Source organism: Passer domesticus, chromosome 5, assembly GCF_036417665.1.
Source record: "Passer domesticus isolate bPasDom1 chromosome 5, bPasDom1.hap1, whole genome shotgun sequence".
In the NCBI taxonomy this organism is placed as follows: Eukaryota; Metazoa; Chordata; class Aves; order Passeriformes; family Passeridae; genus Passer; species Passer domesticus.
In genome coordinates, this window is record NC_087478.1 from 20,548,520 (window position 1) to 20,575,606 (window position 27,087).

The 27,087-nt window shown below is 37.8% G+C and overlaps 2 protein-coding genes across 8 annotated transcripts; both read left to right on the forward strand.

Moving 5' to 3' along the window:
- Window positions 1-11: 11 nt before the first annotated feature.
- Window positions 12-4,304, forward strand: NDUFA5 (NADH:ubiquinone oxidoreductase subunit A5). Its single transcript, XM_064422250.1, has 5 exons — window positions 12-126; window positions 1,094-1,138; window positions 2,596-2,712; window positions 3,457-3,522; window positions 4,091-4,304. Exons 1-5 carry the CDS (start codon window positions 52-54, stop codon window positions 4,190-4,192), a joined length of 405 nt encoding a protein of 134 aa, XP_064278320.1. The 5' UTR covers window positions 12-51; the 3' UTR covers window positions 4,193-4,304.
- A 3,888-nt stretch (window positions 4,305-8,192) lies between these two features.
- IQUB (IQ motif and ubiquitin domain containing) lies at window positions 8,193-26,607 on the forward strand. 7 transcript variants are annotated; one of them, XM_064422242.1, is made up of 12 exons: window positions 8,193-8,308; window positions 8,845-9,107; window positions 9,915-10,064; window positions 10,172-10,347; window positions 10,591-10,746; window positions 12,694-12,904; window positions 16,528-16,703; window positions 20,049-20,219; window positions 21,594-21,770; window positions 23,138-23,386; window positions 23,810-23,995; window positions 26,269-26,607. In XM_064422242.1, exons 2-12 carry the CDS (start codon window positions 8,879-8,881, stop codon window positions 26,428-26,430), a joined length of 2,043 nt encoding a protein of 680 aa, XP_064278312.1. In that variant the 5' UTR covers window positions 8,193-8,308; window positions 8,845-8,878; the 3' UTR covers window positions 26,431-26,607. The 7 variants fall into 7 exon arrangements, with proteins under 7 accessions (XP_064278312.1, XP_064278316.1, XP_064278313.1 ...); XM_064422246.1 differs by having other exon boundaries at window positions 8,257-8,308; window positions 8,849-9,107; XM_064422243.1 differs by lacking the exon at window positions 8,193-8,308 and adding an exon at window positions 8,368-8,665.
- Window positions 26,608-27,087: the final 480 nt, after the last annotated feature.

Genomic DNA, 27,087 nt, shown 5'->3' on the forward strand with positions numbered 1-27,087 from the left:
GGCCCCGCGCACGCGCACTGCTGCCGCCCGCCGGCCGGGGCGCTGCGGCGCATGCGCAGCCCGGCGCCCTCCGCTGCGTCCTCTGAGGGCGCCGCGAGCGCGGCCATGGCGGGGGCGCTGAGGAAGGTGAGGCGCCGCCGGGGCCTTGAGCCGCGTCCTGCTCCTGCGCGGGGCCGGCGTCTCTGGGCGAGGGCAAGGAGTGCCGCAGCCGTGGGGTGAGAGCGAGCGGCCACCCTGCCATGCGAGGGAAAGGCCGCGGGCAGCGCAGGGCCTGGGTCACCTCCCCGGCAGCCGGGGGCGGCTGGAGCCGGGGGCGCCGGCGCTGCCCCAGCAGCTGCTTGGTGCGCATCACACAGAGCATCGCCAGCCGTCGAACGAAGGGATTGTCCGGCTCTGCTCTGCCCTGGGGCGGCCTCACCTTGAGTGTTTTGATCCCTGCGGTCTGAGAAGGATACTAAGCTGTTAGAGAGCATCCAAAGGAGGGCAACGGAGCTGTTAAAGGGCTTGTGGGGGAAGCCCTGTGAGGAGCGCCTGAGGTCATTGTTCTGCTCGCCTGGAGAAGAGAAGCCTGGGGGGAGATACTGCAGTTACAGCTTTCTCATGAGAGGAAGAGGAGGGGCAGACACTGATGTCTGTGGTGACCAGTGATAGAACCCGAGGGAATGGCCTGAAGCTCTGTCAGGGAGGTTTAGGTTGGATGTTAGAAAAAGGTTCTTCACCCAGAGGGTGTTTGGGCACTGAACAGGCTCCCCAGAGAAGTGGTCACAGCACCAGCCTGACAGAATTCAGGAAGTGTTTGGACAATGCTCTTGGGCTCATGGTGTGACCCTTGGGAACCATGCTGTGCAGGGCAGGAGCTGGACTGGATGATCCTTGCGGGTCCCTTCCAACTCAGGATATTTTATGATTCTGATTCTGGTAAGGTGAGCTGCTCCCTCGTGGAGTACTGGAACTCTGGGTAGTGGGCATATGGCAGGAGGTAGGGCTGGTGTCATGGAGTGGTCCCTGTCAGGTGAATATTGAGTCAAAGCAAAATAATTAGTGTGGAAATGGATGCTTAGGTGTGTTACGTATGTTTATGCTCTCTCTGCAGACCACTGGACTTGTAGGATTGGCTGTAGCTGAGAACCCTCATGAGGTATGTAGCATGTCTTGTTCTGTAGTAATGGAAACTCTCTGTGAGCTCTAAGGTTTTTTGATGTGTTTGCATGTGTAGGTATGCAGTGCCAGTTTAATGAAATAATGAAAATTGTCCACTATGATAAAGATTTAATGCATGTCACTATAAGTTATTTTACACATGTACATTTTGTGTCATGCACTCATTTCAAAAACCTCTCTAGTATAAGTACCTTTATGAACCAATATTTGACTTTTTCATCAGTAATGCCAAAAGTTGCATTCAGTTCTTCATAATTATAATTCCTGTTTCACAGACAAAAAGATTTTTGCTGCTTTGCTGGGTAAGGAAGAATTGAAACACTTTATACTAAAGGGATAGCCTGGTCTTAGATGATAGAGAGTAGCCTTGTGCAAAGCCACACCAAGGCCGTGGGATGGAGTACTGCAGTGGTACTCAGAAGCTGCATTAGGTGGTTCTCATAGCAATATGTGGCTTTCTTTTTACCTCCTCAGGCTCAGTAGTGTAAGTATGTTTGGCACATCAGGCTTATTCAGGGGCCATTAGCTTTGAAACAACTTCAGTGATTTTTTTTAAGTTCTCCACTTTGAAATTTCTTATTATAAGCAATTCTACTTCAAAAAGGCTTTTGACTCCAATACTTAAGAATGCTGTAAAAAAGAACCCTTGAAAAAAATCACTGCTGTTTGGTAGAAATTATTCTAGCTCGGTGTACAGCCTTGTCAGACACCTTCTGGGTGAACTTAGTACATTTTAGGTTTTTTTCAGCAACTTAAAGCTAAGAGTAAAGTACTGGACAATGGTTTAGTTGAAGTTCAGATTGTTTGCCAATCTTCTTTTTGTTTCTTGTTTTTTCTTCCTTGTACTTATTTTAGTGATCTGCTTCTATTTCTTCTTTTTCCTATGGGACATCCATTCTTTGTCAGGTAGATACAATTACCCAGTACAAAAGTGTGAATTTATTCACCACAATATGTCCTTTATGCCTGCATTTCAACCCAGCAATAAAAGTTTCAGGTTTAATTCAAATCTATGTGTTACTCAGAACTTTACACAAGGAAAAGTGACAAAAAAACCTCCAGGTAAATTTTCAGTATCTGATGGGTTAGACATGAATTTGCCTTTTTTTTTTTTTAAGAGCACTTCATGGCCTTTATTGTTTTTTTCATCTTGCATCGTGTGTTCAGATTGCAGCTGTCTTTGTTTTTTCATGGTTTTTTTTTCTTTTGAGGAATGTGACAGCAGTAATTTTTTTCAGTCCTAATAAATCCCTGCTTTACCCAAGATGGAATTCAGTGGCTCAGACTTAATTATTAGTTGATTGTCCACTTCTGGATTGAATACTACATTTTGTGTATAGATAGTAGCTTAGTAGGTTTAGCAGGACAAGAAATAGGACAAGAAGCTCAATAATTGCAGTTGTGTATTTTAACCATGTCTTGTGATCACTTCAGCGCCTGCGAATACTGTACACAAAAATCCTTGGTGTCCTGGAAAACATTCCCAAGGATGCAGCCTACAGGAAATACACCGAGCAGATTGTAAATGAGAGATTTGATTTGGTGAAAAAGGTAAGTACAGTGCTAATTCATTAATGCTGCACATAAATAAATTTGTAGAATGAGAAAAGTGATTTTTGGAGTGCCTGGCTGTTTCTCAGGTGCACATGTAACTTCCAGATACCAATTCAGAAACAATTGAAGTATCAAGGTTTATTTTTGTTATTAACTGGAATGTTTTGATGGCATATGAAAAGGAATTGTTAATTTCCTGCTGATGTTTTGTGAAAATTAGAAGCAAACATAGTTTTTTTTTGAAAGATTCATAGAAAAGTGGTAATGTTCACACACTTGCACAAAAAAAGTATGTGATCTTGCCAATGTAGTATCTTTGCATAATCCTTGCCTTCAGTATTCATGACCACTTTTTATTACATTAAACTCTGCAATGCTGTTATTGTGTATGTAAGGTGAAAATTGAAAGCTTGCATATAATTCTGTAAAAATCTAAGAACAAGACTTTTTTCCATGATAAAAACTAAAGCTTTTAGCTGCTAAAGTATTAGCTGCTAATACTTCTTTGGAGCCAGTAAATAGCATTCATTCTTTGTATTTATTATTGAGTGTTTGATGTTTGCTTCTCAGTAACAAATGAGTGTGAGATTTCTTTGATAATGTGAAATTATATAAGCCAGCTGATGTGATAGTAGTTCTGAGAAGGACTGGAGTGTGATCTGGTTAAAGTGTTGTTTTCATGCTTTTCATGGGCTTTCTACTCTCACTAAAACATTTTATTGTATGTATTTGAACACACAGGAGTCTGATGTGCAAAAGCTACAGGACAAACTGAACAGTGGTCAGATAGAAGAAGTCATTGTACAGGTAAAGAGGGGAAATCAGAGATGAAGTACAAATGTGGCAGTGTTTTTTAATGCTCCTTGGGCTGAGCTTTTGTTCAGAAAATTGGAAGTTTTGTGTATCTTCCTTTGCTGCAAAACAGTCAAACAGAAGAAAAACCCCTGAAAACAAATTGTCATGTAGTGATGGGTTGGCCTTGCTAAAACCTAACAAATTAACAACTGTTTCTTGTATTATGCTTACACATATGCATGTATACCTACATTGCTTCTTACAGAGTCTAAATCAGTGAAAAGGGCAGAAGAGGATTGAATAATATTGGGGAAAATCCAAACCAAGTGGAAAATACCATGTCATTGGGAATGTCTCACTGAACAGAATGGCTGTTTGGGTATTTAGGGGTGATAGGATTTTTTTTAAAAAACAACCCGCAAAAGCATACAGTTCCTTTGATAGTTATAGGTGAAATTTGTGGTAATCTGTGATCATGATAGATAGTGACATCACTGAGGTAATTAGCTGACATAGAGGTAATTTAATATTTTGGCAATTGTCTAATATTTAAAACTTTGTGTATGGTGTTTATTAACAGGCTGAAAATGAGCTGTCCCTGGCAAGAAAAATGATACAGTGGAAACCATGGGAGCCTCTAGTTGAAGAACCTCCTTCTGATCAGTGGAGATGGCCAATATAATTTTCAAAATGGTGTGACCTCTTGAAAGTAAAAAGAAGAAATTAATTATTAACCTATCGTTACTGACAGTTGTCTTTAAATTAAAGATAATTAAAATAATAATTAAAATATATTTTGTCCACTTACATTTAGCAATCTAAAGGCTGCTGCCAATTTCTTGGAAAAATGGTTTTAAGAAAATTCTGGCATTCCTGCAACCTTTTGTTTATTTAATTTTTTGCATTCTTATTAACAGGGTACTTCTGCCTTATGCTGAGTTGTTTTTATAATCTGTATTTGTATGTTAAAAATACAGATATTACTGGCACTTGAAATCAAAATCCAAGTTGTAGAAAAGTATGTTGATTTTGTCCCATCTTTGGCTGTGTATTTTTGCTACCCCCTGACAGGGTCTTAGTGGCCATGCAGATACTGCAGTGAGGGGTCTAATGCTTCCCAAAAAGAACAGGAGTTTAAGTTTCAGCTGAATCCCTGTCCTGAACTGGCTGACCGTACTGCCCACATAACTAAACACTATTTCTGGCTTGTGGGAAGTACCGGGAAGATGGGAGAGGTGAGGGGGAGAAAGAAAACTGCTACTGACATGGATGGCACAACAGGTTTCTTGTTAACAGGTAGGTTACCATACTTGGCATAACACCTGCAGCACAAACCTTGGGACTGGGATCTTAAGGACTCATTGTGTAGACTTGTATTGGTCTATTGTTGATTCACATCTTGAGTGTTACATGTTGCAGTAAATGGGGTGACATGGCTGGCTGCCAGTCACCAGCTGGGTCCCACAGGGCTCCATCTTAGGCCCACTGCTCTTCAGTATGTTCATTAATGACTTAGATATAGGACAAGAAGGGATACTCCGTAAATTTGCTGATGACACTAATTTGGGAGGAGCAGAGAAGCCTTGCAGAGAGACCTCAACAGATGACAGAGATGGGCCATCAGCATAGGAAGTTAAAGAGACAAGTGCTGGATTCTGCACCTGGGATGGGGCAACCCTGGATGCAGCAACAGACCGAGGAATGAGATACTGGGAAGTAGTGCTGCAGGAAGAGACCTGGGGTTTGGTAAATGGCACATTGAATCTGAGTGAGCAGTGCCCTGGCATCCCTGTCCTGGGTACATCAGGCATTGCCAGCCGGGCAAGGGACGGGATTGTCCTGCTCTGCTCTGAGCTGGGATGGCCTCACCTCCAGTGCTGGGGCAGTTTTGGGCACCACAAGAAAGAAAGAGCTTTTCGAGAGTGTCCAAATGAGGGCCAGGAAGCTGGTGAAGGGCCTTGAGGGGTGGCCATATGAGGAGTGGCTGAGGTCAGTGGACAGACTGTGGCCTGTTCAGTCTGGAGCAGAGGAGATTGAGGGGAGACCTCGTTGTGGTCTTCAACATTGTCACGTGGGAAAGTGGAAGAGCAGGGACTCGTCTCTGGTGACCAGTGACAGGACCCAAGGGGACAGCATGAAGCTGCATCACAAGGGGTCTGGGTTTGCTGTTAGGAAATGTTTTTCAGCCACAGGGTGGTTGAGCACTGAGATTAGCTCAGCTGTTAAAACATGGGGCAAATCACACCAGGGTGTGTGTTCAGTCCCTGCATGAGCTGTTCATTTAGGAGTTGGACTTGATGGTTCCTTGCAGGTCCCTTCCAACTCAGAATATTCTGTGATCTTGGAACTCAGGATATTCTATGATTATTTTGTAATCTTTTGTTTAGAGATTTAATCTTTTAAATCCCAATTAAAATATCCAAGCTAGATCTAAGGGCACTGTGCAGGTTTTCCTTTACTGATGTTTTTTTCAAGACCATCAGCAACATTCCTGCAAGTTTAAAGACAGGAACACAGCTGTATCACAAAAATCTGCAGTTTAATAAGCATTTGTATATGCACTACTTACACAACATACTTGGTCATAGCTGTTTTTTCATCATTTTTAGGCTTATAATTTTACTTGTGACATCATTATTATAAATGATTAATTACAATTTATATCATATTTTATGCAATGGTATTGGGGGGTAGGTCAATAGGAGAGAAAAACAGTATTCCCAATGTATTCACTCCAGAAGCTATTTTCACTGCGTTCTTTAGCACTGGATTCCCCATTATTACTATAATTACAGAAATTTTTAGATTTTGAAAATTAAAAAAGTGAAAAATACTTAGTTTCATTGTTTGGAGGATTTTTCAGTCTTGATGAAGGTAGAAGCTGGTCTTTTCCTAAGTAAAACCACTAGATGGCATTCCAAAAGAGGATTTTGTTAAAAGTTAACAAACACAATTTTCACATGAGAAATATTAAGGGATTACAGACTTGAATGAGGGCCAATGCTATCACATGAGTAATGAAAATTAATGGATTTTGGTAATAAGCATTGAGTTCACCTGAGAGGAATCAAAATAATATAAACTAAAAAATTGAAAAACCCAAAATAAACAAAGTCTAGTATAAATGAGAGCAGCATGAAGTACTGGAGGTGGGGGGGAAGGAAGGTTGCCAGAATATGGTAGCAACTATTGGAATTCTTTCTATTATTCCGTACCCGAGACATCTGCTGAACTCTCTTCTTGTTCAGTTATTTTCTCTACTTCTAAAGATGTATTTGTCACATTTAAAACAGCTGTCCTATAAGCTCCTAATTGTGCTCCAAGGAGGTTTTTTTTCATGTCCCACTGCTGCTGAAATTTGATACATGGCCTTTTAAAACTGAGTTTCACAAAAAAAAGCATACTCTTATCTTCTTTTCACAAATATACATCTGTGTCCTCCATACAGGTCCTAATTTTTTCCAAGAGGAATATGCTAGCAAGGTATAATTTGAAGGCTAACTAATGATTTTGCTTGATTTTTCTCCTTTAATAGTTGAAAATACATGATGATGCAAATAATTTAATAATCTGTTGTAATATGGTAAGGTAAATCGCTGCAAACTGTACAGTTAACAAACTTTAGATCTTTAAAACACTTTGAGATCATCTGATTGAAGTAATGTGAATAAAAATGTAGTTTATCTGCAAGGATGGGACCTAGCAGAGACAGAGCCTGTTACACCAGAAAAACAACTTTCCCATGATGAGAGCAGAGCAAATATGAGGTTTTTGTAATTCCTAACCTGCCATCTGTGCTGCTTAACCTATCCCAAGTGGCCGTACCAAAATCAATAGGAGATGAGTGAAAGCTGCTTTTTATTATTATTTTAATATTCAAAGCTTATATGCTATTTCATTAGCATATGTTTCGTATTTCTTATTTCAAGTTGCAATGAAAAATCATTGCAACTTGAAAATGAGCTTGAATGTTTGATCAACTACATAACAGTGACAAAGTGACACAAATAACAGTATCTTTCGATAGGATTAATGGTGATCCTATTCTGGGAGTTCAAACAAGGTTTTAGAAAAAACAGCATTAGTAGTAGTAATGGGAAATTTCTGTCCTTCAGATGCGCACTCGTTTTCTTATAGCATGCTGAAAACATTGCAGGAGTTGTGTCAGAAATGGCACCTCAAACACCAGGAAATCCAGTTTCGTATGGTTTTCATTCTGATTTGCAAGTGAATAATTTCCAGTTAACAGCCTCAGTCCTCACACCACGGACCCTCCAGGGAGAACAGCACAACCTAACATGTCACGGGTGGGCACTGCCACACGGCTCGGAAATGACCGCGTGTGGCACGAAGGCTGCCAACACTCACACACAACACCCTTTCTCGATATCCAACACTTCTGGGGGTTTAGTACAACTTCTGCTATGGATATAAGGGAAAACGGTGTTTTCATACATTAGTGCCGCTGTGGGCTGGTACGAGCTCACAAGGCTCTGCTCAGGCCCACAGCGTGGGCACGGCCCCTGCGGGTGTGCCAGCACTGCGGCCGCTCCAGGCCGCCAGCTCGGGCTCCTGCAGGTGCTGTGGGCTGCAGGGAGCCAGGGCACTTGCTCGTCCTTTCGCACCGCCTCCCTTTCCTCTCTTCCCGACCCTTCCGATCCGCGGTGCGATTTCGGTCCGCCCGGCCCCGCTCCCCAGTGCGCACGCTCCTGCTCCGCGGGCCCCGGCCCGGTTGCCGTGGCTACCGCGCGGCCGCCGGGGCGAGCAGCGCCCGTCCGGAGCGCCGCCGGGCCGGGAGGTGCCGGGGACAGGGACAGGGGCAGGGAAAGGGAAAGGGACAGGGGCGGGAGGGTGCGGGGGTTCCGGCTGAGCGGCGGCCGCACCCCCGGCCCCGGTGCGCGCTGTGCCAGGGGCCCGCCCGCCCCAGCGGTTCGGCATCCCCGGGCTCCGCCGGGAGCTGCGCCCCGGATCCTGCGGGTTTGGTTGTGGTTCTTTGTTGGGTGTGGTTCTCTTCCTGCCCGTATCATTTCGGTGGCAACTTGGAAGACCGTAAAGGTGTGCTGGGTAATGACCCCTTGGACCATCTTGTTCCGTAGGCAGAGAACGAGAGGTACAAAGAGCTGTGCCGGCTGCCTGCCTTGGAGTGTTACTTTTGGTAAACACCAGCCACAAGTGCGCTCTGTTTGGTGGAAGCAAAGATCTCATCCTGTTCTCAATAGGCCTTTTGGGAACAGATGCAGGAAAAGCTTTTCAGGACAGCAAGTTACCCATAGTTCTGGTAGTAGAAATGTGCCAGTATGCAATTTATAATAGATCCTGTGATTATTCTTGCAGAAAGGTTAGAAGCATGCAATTGATGCTTTAGGAAATGGAAGATGCATCAGATGGCTTTGAAGCTGTTACATCAGAAGGATCAGGTGCAGAGCAATCACCTGCATCCTCACAAGGAAAAGCAGTTGGAGAGGCTGGGGACCCAGCAGAGAAGCCTCTGCTTCTGGAACCTGCAGGCACTGCCCCATCAGAGGAGGGCTGGGACCAGCAGTCTCCTTCTCAAAATTCAGTACTACCAGAGAGTACAGCAAATGGGACAGAGACGGGTAAAGAAGTTGTTAAAATGTTGGGTATTGATGGTTTAAAGAGATATTTTTTTCTTCAGCTTGGTTATAGTTTCTTGTACCCCTACACACCCTCATTCTGTTTATGCTTGCTGAGATTTGGTCCTGCAGTAACCTTTTAAATTCTCAAATGAGACATACTCCAAAGGTAAGGAATGTATTTATCTCAAACTGTAGTAGTCATTTCTAGATGGCGTTTTATAGAATGATCCTTATTTCCAGAAATGTGTATGCATAGGTATACATATTTTGTATGTGCATTTAAATTAGCAGTTTAGCCAGCATTATAGAAATCACCTTACTATTTTACCTTTCTTAGATTCCCGTGTAACTTGCCTGCCACCCTTCTTTATCCTTGTCTTTCTCCTGCAGTTCCATCATTTTCCTACACCTGTTCTTCATTGTTCTGGGTGTCTTCAGTCACTTCCTCTTCCCAACACAGGACCCCATTTTCTTGGTTCTTCAGAGCAGAACAGAGCACAGTGAATAACAATTCCTAGTATGGACTTCCTGACTACTTTCCTCCTGGCTGGGTTGCATTCATCTGCTCACATTCTGAGTAGCTGGCTAGAAATATCTTTATGTGGTGACAGTATTACATTAGATACCACCTTTAGAATTGTATGATAGTACTATTTCAGCTTTCAAATGGTGTCTGTCTTTTATCTGAAAAAACTGTGATTATGCTGTCTTGCAGTGTTACAATAAAATCATCCTGGGGTAAAGTTGAAAGAGATATTTGTTTGTTTTGAGAAGCTTCTCAGGAATGAATTTTGGTTTTATTTTTAGCAAGCATGATTAAGGATAATGAAACACCTAGGAGGACTGGGCCTGATTTTGATGAAATTGTCCAGTCTGAAAATCAGGAGTGTCTCTCTGGCGAAGTCATTCCACAGGATTACCACATGCCTGATGTCATAACTGTCAGAGTACAAACAGGTAAATACTGCTTTTGCACATTTGTTGATACATATGTAATTATGATCTAATCTAGATGTGTTACTGGAAGAAGCAATACCTATATTTTGGAACTTCCATTTTAACAGGTTCGAATTCATTTCAAGAAGTAGTTGTAAAAGTTGAAAGACCTACCTATAATAAACCTTTTCTGGGTGGATTTAGGAACATCTCAACAGGAGTGGAATTTCATAATGCAGGATCACAAACAAAACCCAAAAAACGACCTGACAAAGGAATTCAGTTATTTTGTAGGGAAACACAGGTAAAGGCTTTGTAATGTCCTTTTAGAATGTTGTTTTTGCTAAATGGAATAGAATGCTGACACTATTTCTGAGGGGAAAGAGGAAGTAAATCTGAGATAAATGTGCAAATGAAAGTATTTAGTAGATAAATATCATTATTCTTGTAATTTTTATTGCAAATAGCTAATTTTGCCAGTTACTGTAATGAGAAAAAAAAAATTCAGTGTATTTTCTTCTAATCTGACATGTATTTTTTACCCCAGACGGCTGTGGAAAAAAATACACGACAACAAACAAGAAATACAACATCGACACAGATGACTAAAATTGGCCTTTATGTATCGAACACGACTGACAAACTAATAACTCCTGGAAAGTATTTTACAGCAGAGGAATACCATAAACGTAGACTTGAAGCAGTAAGTCCTTATCTGTAAAATAATGAATTGTGAAGGTTATCTGAATATTTAATGAGTGTTCAGAGTGTTCAAAGACTGAATTTAAAAGTGAACTGTAAAATGTCTTCTTATGCTCATCTTTTGTAATCTTTCAGATACAGGGGAAGTGCATGTTGCTCTGGGGTTTTAGTGACATTTGATACCTTGCAATCTCTTAAATATTAAGAATTCTGAAATTACTGTTTTCTGTCTCAAAGTGACAGTTAAGTTTCCATGTAGAACATTAAGGATTAAAACAGGCTTGTCCTTACAATATTCTCATGATCTCTTTGGAAGAACCTAAGCTGCATGCTTAATGTATGGCATGAAATAAATGGAGTATTGGGTTAGGATTTAGGAGATCTGCATTCAAGCTTTTGAGTTTTGGGAACAATCTATTTGGGAACAATCTATTTGAGAACAATCTGTTGTTCTTTGTCTGTTTGGTTGGAGTTTTTTTATCAGTCTTACCTTGGGCAAACTGATCCATTTTGGATTCTGTTCAAGCTCCCTGCTTTGACACAGAAGTAGAAATGGGCTGTTCAAACACAGGCAGTGGGTCTGTGGGGTTTTCTGGTGCACTGAGTTGCCTCATGGAGACAATTCAGATTACAGATTCTGCATATTCATTGTGCAGAGGATGCCATTTAGGCCTTCCACTCTGCTTTTTGGAAACCATGTGTTCTGTGACTGCACATCTAACTCGTCTGCCCTAAATTGTGTTAGATGAGGCACTTCTTTGTAAATGCTCCAGTTATTCATTTGATTGCTATATTGTCTGAATCCAACTCAATGGAGAAACAGTTGATTCCCCAAGTGTCTAAGCAGAATAATTGTATTGGTTATTGTATTGACATGGTTGGCAAGATCTTTGAAGTTTTCTGGGCAGAAGTTTTCTTGTAAGAACTTCTTAAGTCAGTCAGCTTTAGCTGATGGCAATGAGCATCTTTTAGAAGTGGAACCCAAGTAGGGAGTAATTTCCACAGGACTACTATTATGTTTTACTGTGGTCTGTAGTGACACTTCTGGAAATCTGTAATGTATCTATAGGTAATTGATAATGCACAGTAGAGAGATGTCATCTTGGTGTTGGTTCACATTGATGGATTTGCCCAGTGCAGTATAGGTCCATACTGAAATACTGTTTGAAGGCATATTCAGGAGAAGTTTTAGATTAAGATATTACCAGAGACAGCGTGACTGTATTAGTATGATTTTGTGCTTGATAGCTTTTGATGCTGAACAGTGCTTGGTACCTCATGGGATTGATCTGACTGAACTGTTTGTAGTGCAGGTGCTAACTCAGCCAGCAGAAGGTGAGGCTCGTGCAGTGTCCTCCCTTAACATGTCGTAGGTATTTCCCCAGTCCTCAATAGCCACAGCTTGGGAATGTAGATGATTTAATTTTCTTTTTTCATTTCTGTGATTATTAACAGCATTAGTAATGTCACTTTTATTATTTGTTCACAAATAAAATGCATTTGATTTAGTGTCTATGTGTTGATTTTTGTAACTAGAAATTTAAAAGAAATCTTGCAAATGTGTCTACATTTCCACTCTGTAAATTTGCAGTAAGGTAAGGAAAAGAATAAAAACACTACATGGCGTAATGCATTTTTTAAGGGAAGATTTGAAAAAGAAAAATGTATATTTAAATGTAGTTTATATTTTGATTTGATTATTTGAACTTATTTTATCCACTGTACTTACTGGTTAAATTCCTGCAGTTACCTAATAGAGTAATCATACTAGTGCTTAAACTAATAGTACTGATTTTTTAACATTTAAATTAGTTTCAGTACAAGACAAAACTTAGAAAATGTAGTTAGGGAGCTGGAGAAAAGAACAGTTAAGAAATAATACTACACTTCAAAATACTATGTTGTTTTGTTTTAAATTCATGATTCTTTGGTATTGTATCACATATAGGTAATAGTATTACAGAAATATTTCCGTCGTTGGCATGCTGTACATTTATTACAAAATCTGAAGGAACAAAAGAGGTTAAGGCTGGCACGGGAGGCACAAGAAGAATTACAGAAAAAATGGGAGAAAGAAGAAAAATTGAGGAGGGAGTATGAGAAAAAACTGAACCCTAAAACAAAAGAAGACTTTGAGCTACTGTATCATGACTTGGAATGTAAGTTTTCTTAAAGGGTTCCTTAAAGCAACAAAATAATACAGTTTGTTTAAAACAAACTTAGGGTTTTACATGTATTTATAGATACTTCCACGATTTTTTTTTTCTGCTTTACAGTGGATTTTTTTTTAATTAAAAAAAAATATTTTAATTGCATGTATTACTAGAAACAGAAAGAAGGCCTTGATGCTCTGGAAGCACTGCTCGGCAAGAACTAAACATCCCTGTGTTATCAACTTCCAGTGCCTTACAAGCTGCTATGACTAAAATTTAACTCAATTGCAGCCAAAACCAGTACACCTTTTTTAGAAATAACTGGCTCAGAGAATAGTGGTCTTTGGCAGTTTTATTAACATTTTTTATTTATGTCTGAAGTTAAGGTCAGCTAGGAGAACAAAAGGGTGTTATTTTAGACCAGAGTTGCTTTTATCTTTCACTCTACATTTAAGATGCTGAAGAATTTTTGTACAGAATTTTACAACATATGACAGAAGTTATTCCTTTTGTCTTAGTTGTCCTCTACCGATGCCTTTTCTCCTTTCTAGTTTATTCCATGTTTCACAAAAGTGTGTTGTCAAAATTTAAAAAATCTCTTAGGAGTTCTGCAGGACATTCTGAAAGTCATACGTTTCCTGTTCTTGGAGTAGGTGCTGTTTAATACAGGCAAGCACCTCTAAACTTCTCCAGAAAAATAATGTCAATACTGCAGATAATTAACATAAAACCTTACAAGAATCTAATGGTGCAAATAGAGCAAAAAACTTAGAGTATGTCCTTTGGAAAAATAAAAACAGTCAAAAGCTGTGTACTTGTACCAGCATATAAACAGCAAGAAAATTTTGGTTTTTTACAATGTCTCTTTTAAAGCAGAGGTTTGCCCTGTGACTTGTAACAATTCTTATGTTATCTCAACTACAGTGCTTTATGGTCTAGCTCTTTGCCAGTTTGGGTATTCTTGTCCCTGTAGCAGAGCTGACCTAATAGATAACTTAATTCATTGCAAAGCCACCTGCCCTACCTTAAACCATCTCAGCTCTTTCTTCAGTGGTTAACTGAGCATAAATTTGGTGGCATGTGTTATTCATAGAGTTCAGGATCACGATTCAAAAATTCCCAAGTTATACACTAATCTTTTAATGCTGTCATACTTTGTGTGGCATTGAACAAATGGCTTTGTCTGAATTAATAAATGATTTATAAATATCACTGTTCGTGACAAATGTAAAAATTATTGCTTGTCTTGAGCTTTGCAGTTATTGGACTGGTATCTTCATGAGATTTGTGGTTTTCTTGAGGTTGTCTACCCCCCTCTTTTTCTTTGTAGATAGTTTGCTTTTCACTTCCCAAGAGTCAAGCCCTTTTCAAGTTGTATCTGACTAAGTAATCAAAAGCCAAGGTACTCAAATAATACCTTTTTCCTTGCCACTTATGACAAGTCTTACTATTTTGCATCTGATTTTCTGCAATATTTTATTCGGGAAGTTGCTTCCAGACCAGTGTGCTATCAGATGTATGATCCACTTTCTTTTTTTTTTCTTTCTTTTTTTAAAGTGTGAAAAGTCTTACTTGCAGTAGAAACAACCAAGTTCAGTTGAAGTTATGGAAGAATGCTGATCTTCATTATATTTTTAGATTTGAAACTTATCGTTATGCAAGTGTCTCTTGCTTAATTGAATGACTTTGGATTCACAAATAATAAAAGTTTCAGCCAAGCATGTTCAGGAATTTCATATCTAGTCAACCTGAAAAAAAAAATTACCACTTCAGAACAGAACAAATTCCAGTATTTGAAATTCTTTTTTTACTATTTTGTTAAAATAATGGTCTGGTATCAATCTCACTGTTTAGTTTTTGTTAACTGGTGTTGACTGGTTGCTTCTCTGCATGGAGATTTGCAGTCATGCTTTTCATTTTAATAGAGCTTAACGATTCTAGGAACTTGGGGTTTTTTTCCTACCTGCATCTGAAACAATTTTTCATTATTATAGTGCCAACAATTTGCACAAGCTAAATCATTGTGACAGTAATAGAATGAGACTATTGTCCTCCAGGGATCTGTGAAGGTTATAGCTGCAATCACAACAGGGTTACTATAACAGGGTCAGCCAGTACAAGCAATTCCTGGTGGTACAAAAACTTGCCTGTTGACTATATAGTGCAAATGAGGTCTATCTATATATTCAGCATGTCTGCATAGGCATTTATTATTTATTTGAAAAGTATGACCTATATAAATACTGGAATAAAATTGTAATGAGTAAAATCTTTGCAGTCAGATCATCTGCAGAACAGATAATCTAAACTTGGTGGCAGGTAAATGGGGAATCAAGAGGTGAGTATCAATAGTGACAGCTTCTTCATTTCTGAAAGTATAGAATTGTTTACTGTACTTATTAGCTCCACCTTAGAAGTTGCTGCCCCCTTCAGGAATAATAAAGCTTCATGTAAATAATTCTATATAATGCTGTTTGCTGAATTTGCTTTATTTAAAATATATATCTTTGGGTTCTCAGAACTTGTCAGACAGCTGTCATATTACAGCTTGAAGAGCCTTAAGGAAATGAATTGAAATATTTAAAAACGGAAAACATAAGGTATTGTAGATAAGAAGCCACAGGCAGAAAATCAGCCTTCCTCCTTTCCCTCCTCCTGCCTCTAATCTTACCTGAACCAGGATGTTACAGGCTTTTTCAGTGCATCACATATTGAATGGTTTTCTTTTACACTGGGTTTTGCTTTTCCATAACTGTTCTGGGATGATAACAACACTTTGCAGGAATGTTGAAGTTTTGCATCTTATACAAAACTCTAGAGATATTTGAACTGGATCAGACTCTTCAGAGAAGCCAGGAATTGTTATGGGATGTGCAAAGGCAGTAAACACAGTTTGATTTTACAGGCAGGTTTCTCTAAAGCCATGCAGTCTCTATGTCAGCAGCAAGAGTGTCAGGGGGTCAGATTCTTATACAGCACGGACTGATCCATGTGCTTCTGTCATGACCATCCTGTGCCTTCTTCTGTGGCCACTTTCACCCACTTGGAGGGTTATAGAAGGTTGTGGAAAAGGAAAAGGAGAATAAAGCAATGACTGCTGAGTTATTAATGTGCTCTCATCTTCCTGGGATGGCAAAAGGTGATACCACTGCAATATCCAGTATAAAACCTGAAGTGCTAAATGTCAAGTTTTATCTTGGTTTTGGAGGACTTCAAGTTTCTTTAGATTTTACTCATTTATGCAGGGAGAAGCAGTAATATTCTCAGCACTGAGTACTAGTGGTACCACAGTAAGATGCAGCCATTTCATCATACATTTCCACAGGAGCTAAATTCTTTTTCTCACATACAGATTCTTTTTCTCCTACTCATCCTTGAGTTTAGAGTACAAATTGGCAGTCTGGAGTTGATGTACACACATACTCTCACAGAACATCTGTATAATTTACATTCATTTCTAGACCATCTTGCATATATTGAAAATAGCTATAACCATCAATTCCCTAAAATGGAAACTGGGTTTTAGTGAATATTGAAAGAAAAGTCAGTTATGTTGTTTCTTAAATATGAAAGCAGGAGTCTTGCTGGAAAGCATCTTGTAAAAACACCCCAAATATTTGTATCTGCAGTATGGATGCAGGAGGAGACTGAGCGAATTAACAGAACTCTTACTGGAGCTAAAAGAAAGGCAGCACTTTGTGCACTGCTGGAAGAGGAGACAGAGCTCATTGCTTGCATTGGGATGCACAAACTAAATGCCAATATGGAGAATCAGCGAAAAGCAGTACTGCACTTTCTGGGTAAGGTCAGTAATTACGCTGATCATAAAGAATATAAAAGTACGGGAACAGAAAATACTCCTGCAGAGTACAAAAAGTACCTTTTGTAGTTTTTAACAGTTAATCATGTGAATGCTAATGTTCCAAATATACAAATTTTGTGATTGTTCATGTCAATACAATTCAGTAAATTTCTTTTTTCCAAGCTGAGAATTTCATAGCTGTCAGACCAGTTGAAGGTTGAACAGTGCATCATTAAGGCTGCTAACTATAAAAAATATAAACAATACATGTGATTAATTATAATAATATAAATATGTTATTCTTCAGGAAGTAAATTTGTCATTAATTTCCCAAATGAGTATAGGCCTCTGTGCATCATATGTCTGGCTTTAAAGAAAGCATTTATTCTGTTTCCCTGTATAAAGAAGAGTTTGAATCTGATGTTGAATTCAGTTATTAAATCACTGACTTTAGTTCCATTAGAATTTTAACTTGAGATTTCATTCTTGTGTAATCTCAGGGATGATATTTAAGGTAAGTTCTTCAGTCTTTATATAAAAATATGAGAATTCCTTCATTCACAAAGATGATTTAAAATGGCTTTAAATTCGGTGGTATCTTAATGTAAAATACAAAAAAAACCTTGTCTTTTGAGGTAGATATCCAGCCACTGGAAAAAAGTAATAGTATATTTTCAAAGTATGTGACATGATTATGAAAAGAAATACTGCAACAAAAATGGTTTTTAGCAATCTAATTTTTTTATTATTATTATTTTAAAATTTTGATTATTAAGTGCTCAAAAGTAAAAATGGTGGTTTTGTCCAAAAGAGACTTTTTTTCATTATTTTTATTTTTGATGCAGGGAAACTGTACTCTAAATGTGATTACATAAAATGTATTACATTTCTCATTATGAACAAGTTACTTATCTGAAATGTTGGTGGAACTGTTACCACATTTATTGCTGTGCTATGACTGTTTTCTCTCTTACTGCTTTCAAGAATGAAAAAATCTAACAGAAAACCAAATAATTAGGAATATTTTCAGAGCCTCGAATAATTTGTATGTTTAGTGTTTGCTTCTACTGCTTACAATCTGTTCTTTTACCTTCTAAGAAAAAGAAGCCTGAAACAGTCAAAGCAAATATATTTCTCTTTTAACTGACTGTCGTTACTTTTCCCACAAGGACTGATTTCCAGTGTCCTACCTGTACAGATTGCTTCCAGCACATATTCTGACAAGCTGTACAGTTTTCTTACATCTAGAATCAGAAGCAAAACGTTCTTCAGCACAAGAACTCTCAGTGACAGTTGATGTTTGGAGAATCAGGAGACACATCAAAGACAACTGATATTTTGTCTTTCCAAACAGTGGAAAGACAAGTGGAAAGACTGCTTTTCCTGAAGCAGTTACTGATAATTTATTTATTCCTACTTTAAATGTATAAATCATGTTTTTCATTAAAGGGACTGTAATCTTTTTAGTTTTAAAATTTATTAAGCTTCTGAACTAGTGCAACATTTCATGTTTTTTATCATGTCAGCTGTAGGATTTTAAGTGTTGTTCTAAACTGGACACTTGCCAGTTAAAGCTGCAATAATATCTTTCACATCAGAAGACTGCAAGCTGCAATAGCCAATGTGGCATGAAAGTTGCTTCTCCATGGAAACCTTTGTTCCCTTCTTTGCTACTTTAAGCATGTACCTCCACAGGCATGTGTGCTCTTGAGAAGGTTGCTACTGGTTGTGTGTGCCCTATGTTCCAGGGGGTTCTTTATGCTGAACTTGTTCTTCTTCAGCATTTGTACTTTGGAGAGGAAGTATTTGATTAAGTTTTTATAGAGCAGTCATATTGACTTAAATAAATTTGTGTAACTATTAAATATTAGCTGTTACTCAGCTCATACCTTTCATGCTTTGTACTATTTCTGCACACATCTTATGGATTTTTAAAAAATTATATTTACCTTTTTCTCTCTGTCTGTCGTGGTGTGTTTCTCTCCTCAGGCACTTTTTCTGCTTTCATGCATTGGCAGCAGAGTGTAGTTGTAGTAATACAGATAACAGGATTATTGTAAATTCCACAGCACTGCCAGCAGACTAAAAGACAAGAGAAAGCTGGCAGAAGATCTCAAAGTTTTAATTTTTTTCTCCTCTCAGTCTGGAGTACAGAAAAATAGTCCTGAAATCAGGGAAATCCTTTTTAAAATTATTTTTTCTTTCTTTTCCTTACCTAACTACTTATTTAAAAGTGAGGAAAAGTTTTGATAGTGGTGATAACTAATCATCTCTGCTAGCTATCTAATATTCTTGATATTTTTATTACTTATCACCATATCAAGTCCATTTCATCAAAATAATGATTGTGTCAATGCTGGGGTTATGTCCAGAAAACTGCTAGGCATGTGAATACTGCATTAAGTGTTCCTGTTGTTAGGTCATGCTGAGACTGCAAGGTGAAGTTTGTGAGTGCTAGTGAACACTTAACTTCCAAATATAGTGAAAGAGAATAATTGATACATAGAAAGAGATTTCATGTACCTCTCCCCATTAAGAAAAGGAAATGGAGTTAAGTAATGATGAGAGAGGCTTTTGAAAGCTTTTTTTTCTATTGGAATTGGATGCCTGTCTCCTTATGTAACAGTGTGATTTGTAATCAAAACCAATCTTCTGGAAAGAAGAAAATGGTTGAACTTTCCAGACCTTGTGGGGCAGGTGACATCATGGAACTTCTTACTATCTATAAAAGTTAAAGATGTGCAAAGAGATAATTGAAGCATAAGGCATACAGCATGTGGTTAAGGTAGCAAAGAAGAAGCTAGGTGAAGTGTCTGCTAAACTGTAAACACATACCTTACCCTAGCTCTAACAAACTGTATTCCTTCTGTCCTTCTCTGCAACTACTATAAACAGAACAGTTCCCTGGAGATATTTTTTACTGCAGTAGGCTGTAAGGTCTTAAATTTTCAATCTTTACACAGTCAACAGACCTATTGATTTTACTGATAGTTTGATGGGATTTATGACTGCAAAGTGAAATACAGAGCAAATGTATTCTAACACTACTGTCAGTAAATTCACTTTAAAGAAGTAGAGCATATTCCTGTAGGAGAATATTATTTGCTTTTAATATCCTGTAAGTCGAAATTGTCATGACCTGCAGCTTTAAATAAAGTGTGCAACTGAATGCTTGCTTTGGTGGAAGAGGTGCTGTATCAATATCAGCAATAGAATTAGCCTTTTGCATTAGTCAGGCATTAACATTAAGTCCCTATTTGCTCTGATAAAACTTCATGTAACATAATGCAATTGTGCAGCTGGTGGTCAGATTTCAATAGTTCACAGTTCTACAAATTGTTTCTGAAGTGTGCACAACCTAGGAGGTGGAAAGCATTTGATGGAAAAATCACTGAAATGGATACACAGAACTCGCTCCGTGGTAAAGAACTACTTGAAATCTACCGCAGCATTAACACAAGGGACATCCCAAAAGATGAGAGGACATCTGTGCTGTTAACACTCAAATGGACAGTGAAGGTAAGGCTTAGTTTTCTATGTATATTTAGCTTGAAGCTGTGCTTTCCAAAGGTGCTGTCACTTAATTATGTTGACACATTAGCAGTGCTGCTGCTGGCAGACAAGTGGCATGATGGTGACCTAGAGACCTGGTGTGTGAGTGTAATTTACATCCCAGATACACTCTAAATTCATATTTCACTTTATCTTGTGCATATTTGTCTTCAATTTGTGTTAGAATTTTACCCCCATGGTTTTTTAGACTTCTTTGTACATTAATACATAATACAATTTTAGTACAAAGTTTTGTTTCCTACTTAATATCAACCTTATGAGAACTGTGGCAGGGATATATGTGGCAACTACCATTTATTTTTTTTTTCAGTTCTTTGAAATCCATTTAGAACTTTATCTATCTATTGGTTTGGATGACCAGTTTTATGGGTAGCAAATACTGATTTTTTCATCTCTGCCTCACTCTCTGCTGCCACTGTTGCTGCTAGTGTTTTCAATGAATTAGAAGCTGGTTGCATTTTTTTTAGTCTTTCATATTGGTTTTATTTATTTATTCATGTACAGAAAGAATGAGTTTGAAGGTCCTTTCAGGATGATACTGTTGACATCAGTCTAGAATAGAATGCTGCTTCCTGGTCTTATTAAAACAAACAAGCATCTTGCTGATTGTTTTAGTAGAGCCAGTATTTGATTTAAAGTCACTATGGCATTGAGAGCACTTCTGGTTTATAAGCTCTTGCCCATCTTAACACATACTGCTGTAGTGAACAAGTGAATTTCTGTAAATTAGCACTCTCTTTTACCTGAGAAATTCACCTCTTATGTATGTCTCTCTCTCTGGAGAATCTCCTGCCAAGCATTGGAAATATTGAAGTGACTAATTTCCAGGCATACTGTCAAAGTCCCCCATGCCTCTTGTGTGGTGGATATTTTGGGTTTTCTTGTGGCATTTTTTTAAGCCCATCCATATTACACCTCCAATCTCATAGCCAAAGGAAGCTTCTTAGGGAAATATTTCTTTAGGCTTTTGAAAACTTAAAATTTTGCAGTTGTTGAGTACCTCTGCCAAGCATCTTTTACTGCTTCCAAGCTTACAGTTCCTCAGAGCTTTGGTATGCAGGCCCTTTAAAACAGAGTCTGTAAGCATTCTCACTTTTGTAGTTCTACAGTTCTTTCATGAGAGATTTTTTTCCCTGAGAGACTAACAAGTTCTTCTGTGAACATGTTTTTTTATGAACATACAAAGGTATGAATGGTAATATCCATAGATTCCATAGGTTGCTTTCATGTCTTGTTGAATGATTTTGTTTGCTTACTTCTTTATTGTTGTGCAGTTTATTTTCCTTTTTCTCTCTCTCTCTTTTTTTTTTTTCCCCCAAGGAACATGAATGTAAATTAACACAGGAAATAGTGGCATTAATTGACAGGGAAATTGATCTTTTGTCAAGAGATGTGAAGGAAAGCAACTTGGAAGGACTGAGGAAAAGAATTTGTACATTATTTCTCCAGTATATCAAAACTCCAGAGTTTAACCCTCAAGTTGCTGGGTTACTTAAGGTATTATTTTTATTTTGCAGCCTGACATAGTGGTCACTGAACTAAAGAGAAGGGGGATGGAAAATATTGAAAGCTTTTTTATTTTACATTTTGCTGTAGAATTTGTGGAGGAGTTTCTCAGGAAGTAAAATGTAGCAAGTACATAGGTTTCACACAAATAAATTTATATAGTCCTGTTAGGAGGCATGGAGCACAGACATGGTCATAAGCACCTGACAGGTGGCTGGCAGCACTGAGAGAGCCTGGGAACTCTTGTGTCTGAAATAAAAAAATCTCAAAGTTATAAATGGTAGATCTCATGGGATGGTATCAGTAAAATGTAATAGCAAAGCAGTACCAATATACTGAGAGAGGAAGTTGTGTTTTTTCTACTGGTCAAGAGGCAGCATGCTGTGCCTCCAGAAAGGAAGAGTGTAGCCCATGTCAATGTCCAGCAAAATCTGTTCCAGGCTTCTGCTGCAGAATCAGTTGCTACTGTGTGTGAAGAAGATGTAGTTAGTTTTGTGTGAGTGCTTTTCTTTTCTGACTACATATTACAAATAAACATATGATTCATTATCATATGTTGCTGCTCTAAGTAGCAATGTCTGGTTTGTGTCTACCAGAAGAGCATTCCTCATACAGTGGTCAGTGTTATCTCAGGAGTAGAGAATCTGTCAGATTTAGATGCAGATGTTTGATTTAGAGCCAACTAACAGCTAATGTTACACTAGGTTTATTAGCAGATGTCCCATAGCAGAGCCTGAAGATGATCAGACTACTCAAACTGTCCAGTTACAGACTCGGTCTGTCTGCACAGACTCCATTACATTCTTTTCAGAGCCCATGAAGGAATATGGGGATGGGGAGGTCACTATCAAGTTTAATCTATTTTCTTCCCCTGTGTTCTGGACATGTGGGCCTGATAATTTTGTATTATTATGCCAAAACATTATTATGCCCATATCTCAGGGTTTTATCTTTGCCATAAAGGGCAGATCCTACATGAATAATCAAATGTGGAGAATTTAGTTTCTGTTTTCTCTGTGTTGTCATCTTTCCAGAATAAATGACAATCTGCATATATAAAGCACCATGAAGAGCATGGGAACATAATTTTTAGGATCTTCATATAGCTTAAAAATGAATAAACTGATTTATGTAACTGATTTTAGCAAATGCAGTAAGAAAATACAGTTACTTTTGATATCCTATCCAAGAACAATCACAACACTTTATTGGGTATTTTAAAATAAATAATTCTAGCTTTTGCATATTAAAATACTTGCATGAATATATGGAAGACTTATGCTGACAGTGTTTGAGTAACATACAAGTAATACAAAGATACCCTGTAGTAAATAAACTTTTTTTTTTTTAATTTTTAGGTTCCACAAGATCCCTTAAAGCTTTATAAAAACGTTTACTTCTGTCATAGCTGCGAAAAGTACTTACCACCTACTGAGTTTCCCATTCCTGCAAGTTCCCACACCATTGGCAGATGTCGCTCGTGTTACCAGCTTGATAATGAGGCTCGGAAACGAGAAGCATATTTCAAGTACAGACTTATACTAGAAAATCTCAGGAAGTCTGAAGTTGATTATCAGGATGATAGTAAAATTGTTTTCTTAGTTCAGGTACTGTTGGAAAGAGCATTGCTACTCATAGTAAGCTATGTGACTTTGACTATATGTCCTCTATTTTGTGTATGTTGTGGACAGGTTGAGAAATGGGCTAAAAGCTACAGTTTCTTCCTGTAATATGCAATGTACCACACCATAAAGAAATAGCCCTTAAGCTCTTGAAGCAGAGGTGTACTTTAAAAGGTGATTTACAAGCTGTACACTAAAAGAAGTCTAGCTGACAGGTCAAAGAATCAGATGTTCCAACAGCTGTGCAAAAAGTGTATATGGGTATCAAGATGCTCTTTAACAAGTGATCATATGACATGTGCATAGAATTTTTTTTAAACCCATACCTTTATTTGAATTTTTACATGGGTGCAGGACTTGTAGGATGAAACATGCTTATTTCCTTTTTAAACCTGTTTTCTATTTCAGCTTCCAGATATGCAGTACCTGATTGAGCACATCTGGAACTGCCAGTCAGCTCTCAGTGCCTGCAGCAACCTGTATGATTTGGTTATGGTCAGGTGGGATAAGCAACATGAGTGGTCCCCATGGAACACTATTCTCCTCACTAAAGAAGAGGCAGATGCACATCTTAAGCTGTCTAACCTTCAGAAGGTAAATTTCAATGGGATTTATTTTTTACAGTATTTATGTTATGTTTTAATAGAATCTTGTGATTAATTATGTTGGGTCAAATTTAGTTGTTACACTTGTTTGTGTTTAAATTGGCTCATTGTGATTATTTAAATGATTGCATCTGTACTATTAAACAGAATGGACAGTAATCCAGAAGGCATCTGGCATGTACAGCTCATTCCATGTACCTGAACTCTCTTGCCCCAGTTCTCCCTCCTGAAATGCAAGAAGCGTTGTGGCCTCATCCATGCTGCCTGCTGAGAACACTGCCATGCATGCTCTCTTCCTTCAGATCAGACAAGAGCTAGGCTGGATGAAAAGCATACTAAAGACTAGCCATAAATACTGTGGCCATTGTGTGCCTGTGCTCTTTCACATTGCACATTGCTCTTGCACATTGTTCTGGCCTTATTAGTTTTTGGTCTTCTAAATTTCTCATCAAATAGAAGAATGCTTCCTTGTCTATTTGTTATAAAATTTGCCACTACTTTCTTACATAAATATCAGCAAAGTGTCCCTTACAATGTAACCTTACAGTTTGCATTTAAGCAATAGAAACATAATTTCTGTTCTGAGTTAAAACCACTTAGGACTGTGTTAAACTGATAATCAAATCACACAAATCCCCCCCTCAAATTCCATATCTAAACATGGTAGGCTATGAAATACCTCTCCATTGAACATAATATATTAAGAGTATTTAGTTTTGTAAGGCATAGGAGAATCCTGTGAGTTGTCTTTGTCCTGCACTTAATAATGGCTTATTAATCCTTTCAGTTTGAGGTTATTGATTTATATAAATAGTGATCTGCAGTCATTGCTGCCTAGTGTTCTTTTGTTTTGGGTGTTCTTAATTCAATTTTTAACACAACATATGTACATCAGAAATGGAGCTTCCACTGTTACATATTGCTCTTCTTTCTGGAATTCCTAAGAGCAAACTAAACAGAGGAAATTAATTGCTCTCTTTAAAGTCTTGCTTTATGGATTAAATATATCAGGGAATTCTAAAGGCAAAAGAAATTCTGCAATCCATTATATTTTGTGTGTGAGTCCCCAGTGTGTGTCTTCAAGCAGAAACATTTATGAGAGCTTTAGCTTTAGCAGGTAAAATAATTTTCAAGCTGGGAATCCCTTTATTGGCTACTCTCACTCACTGTGAGTCAAGAAGTCTATTCAGACAATCTGAATCTAGTGATGCTCCTCAGCACCCATAAATTTCTGTTACCAGCATTGTGGCAGGCAAAGATCCTGATTGAGCACTTCTCTGGCTTGATGCCATGAGTCCGGATGTCATAGACATCCAGAGTCTATGGCATAGACAAATGACATGACTATGACATAGAGTCATAGTCAAAGAAATGCCATTAACTTGATTAGGTCCAGGGCTTCAGTAGATGGGGGAGTTAAGCTACACAAGCCTACATAAAAACCATGAGGTATTTTCATTAGCTCTTGCAACAAATATGGATGTGAATCAGTTGTAGTGAGGACTCAACTTTCTTCTTCAAAAAAATAAAGAGTGTGAAATAAAGAAAATGAGGTGAAGATAGAATGTTGTAAGTTGAATCATTGTTTTTCATTCACCAAAACAAAGAAATCCTCTTAAGTAATTTGTTTAGTAGCAGTTATTCATAGTGACTTTATTTAATAGCAGTTATTCAAAGTGATTACTACAGCAATAGCAAAAGGTTTTTTCAAGTAAATATTCTGGTTATTTGTTCCATCATCCAAACTACTAATAATAACTAAGAATTTGGGAAAATGTCACCACTGCATGCAAGTGCTGACTGAAATGCTGCAAAATACTTGCTGTCATGATTAGTTGAAAATAACAACTCTGATTCTTACCAAGAAATGCCCCTACAGTCTTCACCCTGCAAATGTTGCTAAGTGTCACCTTACTTAATTTTCAAATGTGAGTACAAATGTTCTCACCTGAAATAAATAAATAAATAAATAAATAAATACGTTTTATCTTTAATGGATAAAAAAGTTACTCCGGTTTTAAAACATGACTAATATTTCACAAGGAGACATTTTCACTACTGGCCCATAAGATAGTACTATAGAACTACAAAATATTCCATTATCTATATATACAAATAAGTTATCTGCCTTAGTTTATTAAAAGGTCAATATTTATAATGTGTAAAATATGTAGAAGTGTTTATAATATCTAAATATGAAGCAACACATATATCTTTAGACATTTTAATTGTATTTATGGTATTTAATTTTTTTTTTTTCAGACTTACGAAGCTCCATTTATTTACAGAATAGAACAAAAGCATATCCGGGCAAAAAACTACTTTGCTCGGATTCCTGCGATGTCATCATTTTTGCATAGAAATAACAAAGAGTCTAATGCAAATTCCGACAAAAAACATAGTTCTGTGAAGTTAAAGAAGTGAACTAAATTCTTAGATTTTAAAGAAATATACTTTTTCATCAATACCCTAATTGTATTACATGGATCAAAATAAACTTCTGAGGATAAAATAATTTGATCTCAATCAGTTAATTTAACTGCATTAAAGTTTTGTAACCTCATTCAAAAAAAATAAAATGTTGTTAAAGAGCTTTGTAAATTCTCAGTTTTTAGAGCAATGATTATTTTTTTGTGTATTCCTGCATTGCTTGTAACATTCTGTCTGTAGTGTAATATTCCTGTTGGGCAAATCCTATTAATTCTTTGTCACCCTTTAATTAGAAAATTAATACTATAGCACTGTATTAAATTTATTTTTCTTGTCTTAAGCACATAAGGCAGAAACCCCCTCAAACCCTGGATTCTTACAGATGAACAGAATATATTATATATAGCTTTCCAGATATAGCCATCTTGCCCTGCAAACATTTGTGCAAAAGCGCAACTTTACATTTTGTAGCTCATCTAGATGGTCATAGTAGAACTGCCAGTATGTAATTATTGTATCCAAAATGTTGAAATTATTGTAATTATTATAATTTGAGTATTGTAATTTAAATATCATAATTTAAAAGACACATTTCAGACTGTTTGAAATATGTTTACTTTTGAGTTTGTATTATTTGAAGGAGTTTGTATT

What these genes read in the sequence shown, in the direction of transcription:
- NDUFA5 (XM_064422250.1), top strand. Translation starts at nt 52, where the DNA reads ATGCGCAGCCCGGCGCCCTCCGCTGCGTCCTCTGAGGGCGCCGCGAGC. An exon ending in TGGCGGGGGCGCTGAGGAAG is followed by an intron (nt 127 to 1,093) that starts GTGAGGCGCCGC and finishes CTCTCTCTGCAG; the next exon opens with ACCACTGGACTTGTAGGATT. An exon ending in TAGCTGAGAACCCTCATGAG is followed by an intron (nt 1,139 to 2,595) that starts GTATGTAGCATG and finishes TGATCACTTCAG; the next exon opens with CGCCTGCGAATACTGTACAC.
- IQUB (XM_064422242.1), top strand. Translation starts at nt 8,879, where the DNA reads ATGGAAGATGCATCAGATGGCTTTGAAGCTGTTACATCAGAAGGATCA. An exon ending in AAATTGTTTTCTTAGTTCAG is followed by an intron (nt 23,387 to 23,809) that starts GTACTGTTGGAA and finishes TTTCTATTTCAG; the next exon opens with CTTCCAGATATGCAGTACCT. An exon ending in AGCTGTCTAACCTTCAGAAG is followed by an intron (nt 23,996 to 26,268) that starts GTAAATTTCAAT and finishes TTTTTTTTTCAG; the next exon opens with ACTTACGAAGCTCCATTTAT.